This window comes from Belonocnema kinseyi, chromosome 8, assembly GCF_010883055.1.
Source record: "Belonocnema kinseyi isolate 2016_QV_RU_SX_M_011 chromosome 8, B_treatae_v1, whole genome shotgun sequence".
Lineage (NCBI taxonomy): Eukaryota > Metazoa > Arthropoda > Insecta > Hymenoptera > Cynipidae > Belonocnema > Belonocnema kinseyi.
The window spans coordinates 12,736,869-12,749,160 of NC_046664.1; the positions used below are offsets into that span (position 1 = coordinate 12,736,869).

General features: G+C 28.4%; 1 protein-coding gene across 1 annotated transcript; it reads right to left on the reverse strand.

Annotated features, from left to right (window-relative positions):
• Positions 1-4,724: 4,724 nt before the first annotated feature.
• Positions 4,725-11,022, reverse strand: LOC117178321 (facilitated trehalose transporter Tret1-like). The gene is made up of 2 exons (XM_033369726.1): positions 10,783-11,022; positions 4,725-6,236 (listed from the first exon to the last, which is right to left on the reverse strand). The coding sequence occupies exons 1-2, from the start codon at positions 10,919-10,921 to the stop codon at positions 4,858-4,860; spliced, it is 1,518 nt and encodes a 505-aa protein (XP_033225617.1). The 5' UTR covers positions 10,922-11,022; the 3' UTR covers positions 4,725-4,857.
• Positions 11,023-12,292: the final 1,270 nt, after the last annotated feature.

The window sequence follows — 12,292 nt, forward strand, 5'->3', positions numbered from 1 at the left end:
TGCTTTAACTCTCGTAATTATTGGGTTTCTCTGATGAGAATATAAAAAAACCACTAATAAAAATTTGTTTGCTCTACTTTCGGTGAAAAAATGTTATCTATTTATTTTTGCTTAGCTTGCCTCGTGTGTCGAAAAATTTAATTTTTGTATTTTCAATATTTTGTTTTACAAATAAAACAAAAACTACGTGTCCGATAAAAAAGTGAATAATAACAAATTTGTAGATATTTTGTTGGGTGCACAATGTTTGACTGATCCTTTTTTCCTATCTTAAATGGTTTGACCAAAAAAGCAATTTTTGATTATTTTTTGTGCTGTCAAAATTAGAATTTTTAATTTTTAGGATTCAGGAGGTCTTGTCAAAAACTGGGGGGGGGGGGGCAAATTTTACACAAATCTAATACCTTCTCTGATGAGAATGTAAAAAATTAATTTCCTACAAAAAAACAGCAAAAATTGTAACCAAGGTGATGAATGTTTAACTAAAATAATGAATTCTTAAACAAGAATTGTATCGTTATATTTCCATTTCAAAAAAAATCATTTTCAGCCAATGAGCTACATTTTTAACAACAAAAAATGAAATATTTTACTAGAATAGTTACATTTTCAGTAAAAAAAATATCTGCAACCAGAAAAAGATCATTAAAGAAATACTACCATTTTCAAACAAAGTGGTAAATTTTCAACTAAAATCATAATTCTTCAAACTGAAATAACTGAATTTTACACCGAAAAGATGAATTTTTAACCAGAAAGGTTCATTTCTACCCGAGAGACGAAAGTTCAACTAAAAAAGATCTTTTTTAACAAAAAATGCAAAGTTAATTGTTGGTTAAAAATTTTAATTTGACGTAAGTGTTTGACTTTCAACCAAGTAATTAAATTTTCATTTTAAAAAGCTAAATTTTCAAAGAAAAAATCATCAATTTACATTTTAAGCAAAAATGATTTTAATTTATTATAAATTACTTAAATTCCTCCGAAAAAGGCAATTTTTCAATCTGAGTTGAATTTTCAACTGAGAAAGATTTTATAGTCAGAGAAAATACATTACAAAAAAACTGTTAAATTACAGAGCAAAAATATGAATTTTCAAGCAGCTAATAAAGAAAGAATTTTCTACAGAGGGGTTAAGTAAGTAATATAAAGCTACTTTTATCAATAAAGCATTGTCGTTTAATATTATATCGGAAGTTTTAAAAAATTACCCCTATTTTTCCCTTTTTTTAAGGATTCTTCGTTTTTCCTTGTGTTGACAAAACTTCGTCTTTTTCCTTGATTTTTACCATTACTTTGTTAAAAATTTATATTTTGTATTAAAAATTCAACTATTTTCTGCAAAATTAATTTTTTTCTAAAGAATTAGTTTTTTTTAACCTAAAATATAACTGACTCATTTTTTTAAATTACTATTTATAATTGAAAATTTTTCTTTTAAAATTGAAGATGTAACTATTTCATTCAAAATTCCACTTTCTGGTTCAAAACTCATATATTTGGTGTATATTCATATTTTTTATTTTAAAAATCTACAATTTGCTTTCAAGTTAAACTATTTAAAAAAAATTATATTCTCGGTTTACATCTTGAACTGTGTTGTTGAAAATTCATCTATTTGTTTTGAATATTCAACAATTCTGTACAAAATTAAACTATTTGGTTGGAAATTAACAAATTTGTTCAAAATTTGTATTTTTTGTTGAAAATTTAACTATTTGTTTAAAAATTAAATTATTATAATACAAATTTAACTATTCGAAAGAATGTAAACTTTTTTTCATAGTATTTTCAAGTTAAAAGTAAAATTGTTTTTTAGATATATAGATTCTATGATTTCAAAATTCAACAAATTTGATTGAAAGTTAATTGATTTAATTGAAAATTCGTATTTTTTGATAACTTTTTTCGGAGAAAAATTCATCTTTGACATTCAAAATTTTAATATTTGTGCAAAATGTATCTTTTTGTTTGAAAATTCAACTACTTTGTTGCAGGTGGAACCACTGCATAAAAAACTATTTTTTTATGATACGTGTTTTTAGAAATTTATCCTTGATAAGTTGGAAAATAAATTATTTTGTAGAAGATTCATGAATTTTTTTACAAATTTACCTTTTTTAAATGAAATCAAGTACTAGGTTTATAATTTATCTTTCCCTATTGAAAATTCATCTCTTGAATTGGGGATCCAACTATTTTAATAATTTTTTTTTTTGCTTAATTCAACTGACTCTAAATGCATATTTTAATATAAAATTAATCTTTTATGGTAGAAAATTCATTTTCAGTGGTTAAGAATTTAATCTTTGTGGCTAAAAATTATATTTTTTCTTGAGGAGGCGACATGATATTTTTTTTAAATTAGAATATTAACACGTGCTACCGGGGCACTTCAAAATCCCATTTATTTAACATGGGGAAATTTTGAATTTTCGAAAAATTTAACTCATGTCCCAGGCTTTAATCGAAACGTGCCAAGTTTTTTAGGGACTTAACAGCAGTCCTCGCGCGCCCCAGATATGCACCAAAAATAAAAAAAACTACATTTTTACGTATTATTGTTACTTTCTAGAAATTTCCATCGTCTTATTCATATGAATAATAACTAGTGGACAATTTGTATATAGACCATGACTTTTTTAACTATTTTCGATTGTTTAAACAAATTTAAATTATTTAAATAATTATTTCTTTTCCAAATTATTAAAACGATTAACTATTGTTTATTTTCAAAATTTTTTTTTAAATTAGCCAGAGATATCCACTTTTTTCAAATTGGTATCCTATGCTAATTTTTTTTAATAATAACATTTTTAAGCAATTAAAAAGTGATGAATTTATTCTGTTTATACACTATACAATCAGAAACATAATTATATGTATTTTATATAGTTTCATTTTTTTTATCGAAAAAAACTACTTGAGAAAATAAATATTGTATAAATAAACAGAAACTTATTAAACATTAAAGGAAATGTATCAGAATTATGTAATTATTCAACAAAAAGTAGCATAGGATACCAATTTAAAAAAAGTGGAGATCTCTGGCTCCATTTTTAGAAGTGTTGAAAATAATTGATAATTAATTGTTTAAATTACATAATTTTTTTTTAAAAATGTACTACTCCAAACAATGACAAAATATTGCATTTCATTAAGAAAATACGATTATGTTTAAAAATTTTGCGAAATAAATCATTGTTTTTATAATTTTCATCTGTTCAAACAATTGAAAATTGTTTAAAAAGTCATGGCAAATATTCAAATTGTCCATTAGTAATTATTTGTATGAAAGGGACGACGGAAATTGCTAAAAAGTAAGAATCATACGTAAAAATGTCGTTTTTTTTACTTTTGGGTGATATTTGGGGCGCTTGGTGGAGGGTTAGTTGGAAATGAAAGTTATTAGTATTATTTTATTTCATAAACACTGCTCTTAAGCCCTTAAAAAACATGGCACGTTTGAATGAAACCTTGGAACATGAGTTAAATTTTTATAAAATTAAAAATTTTCCCGTGTTAATTAAATGGTGTTTTGAAGTGCCGGGTGGCACGTGTTAATATTCGAATTTTGAAAAAAGAAAAATTACGGATTTTTTTCTCCGGAAATGGAAACTTTTAGGGGGTGGGTATCTTGCCCTGTAGCTCTAAAAGCGTTTTTTGGACTACCCTAATAATCCAAAATAATCATCATCCAGAATTTGATCCAAGATTCAAAAAATGCTATTGTTGCAAAAAAAAGTTATCAACAAAAAACAGTATGATTGATTTTGATTCAAGATCGATAATTTATACAAACCGGAAGTTCGAATATAATTTTAGAATAAGATATACGAATGCATAGATAGGGCAACTTGAGAGACGCTAATATGCAATGAAGGTATAGAGGACGCAAGGAATATGTTCCGAGATAACATACTAGGAGCGCGGCTAGAGTGTGTGGTACTGCCGTTTTATGAAGAATGACTGGTGATACTAGTTAGTAATTCTCATTAGTGAAATCGTCTAATTTAAATTATATATTTCCTGTCACACAACTTGCCACAAAAAAACAGCAACATATGGAATCATTAAACTTCCTTCACTTTTGGTTTACATTCACAATCACTTCTTCTCTCCTATCAAAATGTTGTTTAGAAATCATAAAAATCAATCCTTGAATTTAAATTCCTCATTCTAAATTCATTAACGAGGTACGACAATTTTAAATAACAATGTTTATTGGTTTTAAATAAAATAATTAATTTTAGGTACAAAATTTCAAGTTCAATTCTCGAGCAAGTTTTCTAGAACAGAAATCAAAATTAGCAAGTTAGCTAACTTTGAATGTATTTCAATGAGTCTTGGCTCAATATTATCTATTTGTTTTAAAGAATAACTTAGTTTAATGGTGGAGAAGAAGAAGAATTAGAAACTTAAAGTAGACACGATTCAAGACCAGAACAGAAATCAAAATGAGCAAGTTAGCTAACTTTAAATATCTTTAAATAAAGCCTTGGCCGAGATAACCCTGGATCCACAAAAAAATTAAAAACTTAATTTAAAATTATGATCCTAATATGGCAAGAGATTCCTGCTCAAAGTTTTCTCTGCCGAGACTTCAAATACTGAACTAGATAAATGAACAAGGCGCAGGTACAAAAATATCGCAATATTTTTAAAAAGGATATTTTATACATGATACATAAATTACCTACTTGGGTTATAATAAGTTTCTACATAACAATTCACAAACTATTGTAAATTTTACATCCGGGGCGCGGAGTTTCTGATACACTTTATTTTGTCGCTTCGTTTTTTACAGTCTGTTGTTATTTACAAATATCTTTATAAGAACAAATAATAGTTGGAGAATTAAGTTTCCAATTTAGAAGATTTTTTTATTTTACGTGCAGACTCCAACCCCTTCTTCATTTCCGGATTCATCATTGCCTGAATTTCCTCCAAAGACCTTCCTTTCGTTTCAGGCATAATCCAAAATGTGATCACAGATCCCAAAAGTGCTGTTGTTGCAAAAAAGAAAAAGGCCATATAAACACCAGCAGCATTGCTTAAAACATTGTAACCTGCCAAAGTACTGAACGAAAAAAATGATCCCATAACCATCCCACAAGCAACCGCCCTTCCTTTCACATTTATCGAAAACAGTTCTCCTTGAACAATGAAGGGAATAATACCAAACCCTAACTGATATAACACATAAAATAAAACCAATGCCACAAGTGGTATCATTTTATAAGAAGAGACATCAACCTTAAGGTACAATTCCATAAAGAAAAATAGACCCACGCTTCCTAAGGAAAGCGAGCCTAATAATCCAGAAGACAAAAAAAGAGTTCTTCTATTAAATCTATCTATCACGATGTTAGTTACAAGAGAAGCAAGTAACGAAATTCCATTTAGAATCATCACTTGAACTCCCGGATTTATAGAAGGACTACTTTTAGTGAAAATCTGTTGAGCATACGCAGAAATAGCCTCTATTCCTGACAGGAATTGAGTCAGCTTCATGCAGAATATAATCGCCAAGCCTTTCCTATTACAGCTTTTGCTGATCAACTCCATAAATCCAGATTTGCTAAGTCTTTGATCCTCGTTTATTGCCAGTTGCATCTCCCTGATATCTGAATCCAGCTTATCTGATTCATTAATTCCTCTCAACTTCATCAAGCACTTGAGAGCATCATCAGTTCGACCTGTCATTAGATAATAATATGGTGTTTCTGGTAGAAGTGGAAATATTAGCAAAAAAATTATTGATATAGAAGCACATGTCAGGTTTAAGGTCTCGTAGGATACATAAACTGCCATTGATGTAAAGATGAAGATACCAGCTGCATACGTTATATTTATCATGTTGACCAAAATACCTCTGATGTTCTTTTCAGAAATTTCTGTTACATATATCACCAGTGGAGCATAGACACCTCCTTGACCTATTCCAGCAATTAATCTTGCAACATAGAGATATACATAATTGTTTGCGAATATGATTAGCATCCAGCCGATCAATCCTGGTAGGTAAAAAAGTAATAAGGTATATTTTCGGCCTATTCGATCGATGAATAATGGATTTATCAGTCCACCAATTAGGTCTCCGAGCATAAAAAGGGAAACGATCCAACCTCCTTGCACATCCGTAACTACGAAGGTTGAGTTTTCCCTGGTCAAGTGGGGAATAGCTGGTGATGGCCAGGCTGCGTAGGCTCCCCAAACTGCTGTAGACATGCAAGCTGTAAATTTAGAATTATTAGGTGTTATTGTTGAGTCGTGTATAAATTAATACTGTGCATGATATCTATCTTGTTAAGTAAATTGATAGACGTTAAAGTTAAAAACAAAGGTACAGAGATAACTAAAGAGTAGAGATCGGACATCGAAATCGAAAACATCAAAACATCGATGTTTCGCTTTCGATGCCGATGTTTCCACTTGGATGTTTTCGATGCGTCGATGTTTTTTTTTCGATGTTGGATAACAATGTTTTTGTTTGTTTACTTATTGATCACTAAAAGTTTAAGATTGTGAAACTTCTGTTTTCATTTGTCTATTCTGGTGGCATCAGTTGAATCTCGTATCCAAAGAGACGATTTAACCAATTTTTTAACTTCAATGAGAAATGGATTTTAATGCCCAGGCCTGCTAAGCAATTATATAGAATAATTATTATTAATAGCTTATTCCACTGATTACACTTTTCTTACACATTAGTGTAACTGTTACACAAATTTCGAGTTTCCTTCTCGGCGAACTAACCTTAAAGAAATCAAAGACCTACACCGTATTTTTAAAGAATGAATGGCCAATGATTTCGCTACTAGAGCTCATGAGGTGGTGTAACAGAAACCACGAAAATTAGGCGTTTTCGCCAATTCAGTGCAGAAATTTCCTTTTTACATTCTCATTCTTATCCACGTTTCGAGAACGCCTGAATCCGAAAAACGGTTTTACCATTGTATCTGTCTGTCTGTGGTTGTCGCTGTCGTCTGTATACCGGATAACTTTTCAAATACTTATTGGATTAAGTTGCGATTCGGCACGAAATTTCAAAATTTCAAAAGAAAGATCGAGTTTGTCAACCAACTATTTTGGTGAAAAATTCAAAAAGTTAGAGCGTTTTAAAAATGTTTGAGACCATTTTTTCAAGATTTAAAAATTCTATGTAAGGCTATCCTAAGTACTAAAAAATTCGACTAATATATTTAATATTTAAATTCCAATTTCGGCCGCACAAGGAATAATCAGAAATTCCCCAAAGAAGATCCACAAATTTCTTATTAATCACTTTTTCATAAGACAAGTATTTTTTGTTTCTTCGTAAAAGGCAGCATTGAAAATATAAGAATTTAATTTTGGGACAAACGATAGGAGTCATGAAGAAATAAGAAAAAAGTTATTCACCCAAAAAGAACTACAGATTTATTAATAATCATTTTTTGATAAGATACATAGTTTAAGTTTAAATCGTATAAAACAACATTAAAAATAAAAAATAAATAAGTTTTCGGGCAAACGATACAATATGAAAAGAACAAATAGACCAAAATTGCTCTTCCGAAAAGAATGAAAACTCATCCAAATTTGTCATCAATGATTTTTTGATAGAACGCGTACTTTTTATTACAAACGAAAAAAATATTCGAAATTTTTTTTTAAATGACACAAGGTATTACAAAAATTAATCAACAAAAGTTTTTCACCTAAAAAGGATCTACAAGTTTTGTATTAAAAATTTTTACATAGGATGAGTAGATTTTCTATTAATTAGAGAAAATAAGATTAAAAATAAAAATTAAATTTTGAAAAAACGACGATATGTATATTTTTAGTTTAAATCGTAAAATAAGTTTGAAATTAAACAAATGAAAATTATAAAAAACGATACAAGTTGCAATAAAATGATTAATAAGAATTTTTTAATAGGATGCTCACTTTTTAAAATTATAAATGAAAGAATATGAAAATACGTATGTTTCAATACCAATGAATTATTATGAGTTATAATAAGATTATATTGAAATTATACATTTTTCAGGGTAGTTGAGAATAAAATTTAGTGCAAAATAAAACAAAATTAAAGTAATCATTAAAAATTAAACTTGTACTTTATTTTCTAATATCTGAATAAGCAGCCCCATAACGAGGTACGGGAATAAATGTTATATACATTTATAATAAAAGTGTAACTAATAAAAGAAGCTATAATTGTTATTTAATTATTATGATTATTTAGTCATTATTATTCAAAGGTAATTTTAATTAATTCCAATCAAATAATATAGTGTCATAAATTTCATCTAAAATGATAAGGTATCCTAAGTGATTATAAGATTTTTGAATAAAATATTGATGTTCTGTAAACATCGAAACATCGATATTTTTCTTCCGATACATCGATTTTGATCATTTTTGACATCGATGTTAGGCAGCATCGATTTTTCACTTTTAATGTCCCATCACTTCTAAAAAATAGGTAGAACATTTTTTTGAAAAATAATAACTGATATAGTAATATTGAAAATTTGTGTATGTTCAGAAAAAGTTAAAATATAAAACTTGATGAATGTATTGATCTTAAAAGAAGAGAAATAGCAGCATGGACGAAGATATCACGTGGGAGCAAACTAACCTAAAAGCGATGAATTACATTTACAGTGGCATTTCTAATGAACAAATGGGGTTTATTGGAGATGAAGAAACAGTTTACGGGATTTTTAAGAAATTTGATAAATTATATTTGCAGGAATCTGCTACTCAACAGATATCTATAAGAAACAGGCTAGAATTTATAAAATTAAAAGAGTATGAAGATGTGAGTTTATTTTTCTGTGACTTTAAAAAACTGATTAATGAATGTTGATAGCATATTGATTCATGAAATATCTATAATGAAAAATATCAGTTGATTGCGATTGCTATAAAAGAAAACAACTTCCATTATATGATTAGGTTTGTAAATACTGTAAAAGTAAATATGACTCAGAAAAGTAAAAACATAACATCAATCTGAATATTTTTAATGCAGTACAGACATAGAAAATAAAATGCGCGATTTGAGTTTTGGAAATTACTGAAGCATTATTTATTAAATGACTGAAATGACTGAAGCATTATTTATTAATCATTACAGTAAGGCCGCAAAAGTTTATGCAATAAAGTAAAAATCAGAGGTTTATGATTGTTTTGTGGAATATACTAATAGTGTTGAAGTATTAACTGACATAAAAATAAAAAATTGAGATGCGATGGAGGTAAAGAATTTTTTAATAAAAATATCTTATATTTAGATACGAAAAACTATTTTGTAATTTATTAATTAATTATTAATTAATATATTTTTATAAAGTTACAGTAGCTAGAAGTGTAGACATTGTTCAAGAAGATGTAAAGTTGATAGAATTTAGTGATGACAGTGAAAGCTTAAATTTAGAAAATAATTTGAATAAATAAAATGAAAGAGTTGAATATGAAAATTGGAAAGTAATAAATATCAGAATGATGAGAGAAATAATACTAAGTATGAGTATCAGAACTTTGATTCGAAATATAATAAAATTGAAACTGATACAAGAAAATCGAGTAGAGTTCAAATAAGTCCAGAAAGTTTTTGTGAAATTGTAGCGGATTATTGTATAAATGTACATTTTGTAAATGATAATATTCCTGCGAACTAAAAAGAAGCGATTGATACTTTGGAACGTGAAGAATAGATGGAAGCTATGGATAAAGGGATTTATTGTTTACATAAAAACAATACTTATAATTTAGAAAACAGGCCTGAAAACAAAAAGATTTTGGACTTGAAATAGATTTTTACTTCTAAAGCCAATAAGAAAAAGAAGGCTAGAGTTGTTGTAGTAGGATGTTAGCAAAAAGGAATATTGGATGATTTGTATTCGCCAGTACCAAAGCTTTAAACTTAAAATTTTTTTTATTGTTGACGAAATGGATTGATTTTAATGCAAATGAATGTAAATTCTGCATTTCTAAATGAAGAAATACTGTGTGAAGTTTATGTACACCAACCAGAGGGTTATGATTATGGAAGAGGTAGAGTGTTTAAATTAGATAAAGCATTGTTTGGTTTGTGAGAAAGCCCGAGAGCATGGTATAAATGTTTAGCGGATTTGTTGGTACAGTTAGATTTTAAGACAAGTAAAAATGATGATTGGTTATATATTCATGAAGATGGCTATAACACTATTTACTTGATCAATTTTTATCGATGATATACTTCTATGTCGGAAAAATTTAAGAAAAATCACAAAAATTCAAACCAATTATCATAAAGATTTGAAATAAAAAACAGCAGACTTAGAAATTCGTCAGATTAGTTATACAAAAAATTTTATTCATTAAACATTATTTTTTATAAGTCTGTCCTTTTGTTTATTTTTTTAACTTGTTTTTCTGTTCTTCTGCCGCAGTAATGTTTATTAACTCGGAAACTTAGGTCTTCCAGAATTTTTAACATCTCCATAGAAAGCAATCATTAATATGTCTTTCAATAAACAAAACATTATTCAAATTCAAGTAATTCCAGCTATTTCTTAATAAATTCAACAAGCTCATTGCTAATTTTTGTTTCTGACAAAAATTATTTAACTATGTAGTCTTTAAAATAAAAGTCGTTGAATTTTGATGACTTTCAATCTGAAAGTCTAATTTCGGCAGCTACAACATCTGCGAAACTACTTTTGAAAAACAATAATAATATTCAGAATTATAATTACTGCAATAGTGTAAATAAAATTGTAAGTGTGATTTCACACAACTTACCGAAAAAACCAGCAACATATTGCACCAATGGACTTCCTTCATGTTTTCGTTTTTCTTTTACAACCTCCCTTGGATTATTTTCATATTTCTGTTTAAAATTGCAGCCTATCGTTCGTGAAATAAGCTCTCTGAATTTCATTTTATTATTTGTTAGTGACAGATATATCAACGATTATTTTTAGTTTCAGGGGAAATAAGACTTGGGTTATAAAATTTCAAGTTTAATTATCGTGTAGTTATTCTTAGACAGCATTCTTGCTCGGTTATCGTACGAATAATGATAACAATTTAATCTTTATATAAGATTTGAGGCGCTATCTGAAAACTATGATAATGAATAATCACTTCTTGAAATACTTAATCTTGCTTAAATCGTATGCATACTTTATCATACAGTTTATTTATAGACGCGTCAAATTTTTTAATCTGTTATAAATAAATATTATTTTTATGGTATTGACAAAGCACCTGAAAGCAGCTACTTGCAGAAATCAGAATAAAGCAATTCCTGTATGTTCCATAATATTAAAAAATGTGAGAAAAGATACAAAAAAATGTTTTCGCAAAAGAGAAAAAAGGAGTGTAAACATCAGGAGCATTGTTTAAAACATTGAAACCTGCTGAGGTTTCAAAAGAAAAGCATGATTCCATAACGATCCGACAAGCGACTCTTTTCATTTGACATTTATCGGAAAAAGTTCTCCTTGTACAATATAGGGAATTATACGATATCCTAACTGATATACTAAATGAAATATAATTAATGCTACAAGCGCCAGCAACTTAATAGAGGAGACTAATGGTAGAAGTCCACAGAGAAAAAGAGACCAACTCTTCTTAAGCATATTTAGGCAAACAATCCAGTAGATAACACAAATTTTCTTATATTAAATCTCTATATAACGGTATTAGTTTCGATAGAAGCCAGTTCAGCAATTCCATTAAAGATCATTACTTGAACTCCTGGATTTATGAAAGGACAACTTCTAGAGAAAATCTCCTGAGCATAAGTCGAAATTGCTATTAGTCCTAACAGGAGTTGAGTCAGTTTTAACAAAAGCATGATAAGCAACCATCTATGGTGTTACCTTTTGTTTATCAAATTCGAGAAACAGGAACTTTTTTGTTTTTTATCTTCTTCTATAGTCAAACGCATCTCTTGGATTTCCAAAATCAATTTATTTGGTTCACTAATTTCTTTCAACTTTATCAGACATTTTATCGCATCATCATTTTGATCTTTGAATAATAAGGTGTTTCTGGTAAAAAGAGTGAAATCAGGATAAGATCATGATAAAAATTATTAGTACTGTAGCAGCAGAAAACTCCAAAACATCATAAGATGTGTAGACTCCAAATGATGCAACAAGGAACATGCTTCTTGACAAGTTATTGCAATGCATGGAAAGGAATACATCCCCTATCAATACACTCTACACTTAAGAAAAGCCTATACGGCTCCGCTGATGTCCTTTAGCTAGCACTCAGAGAAATTTTCTCTTGTATCAAA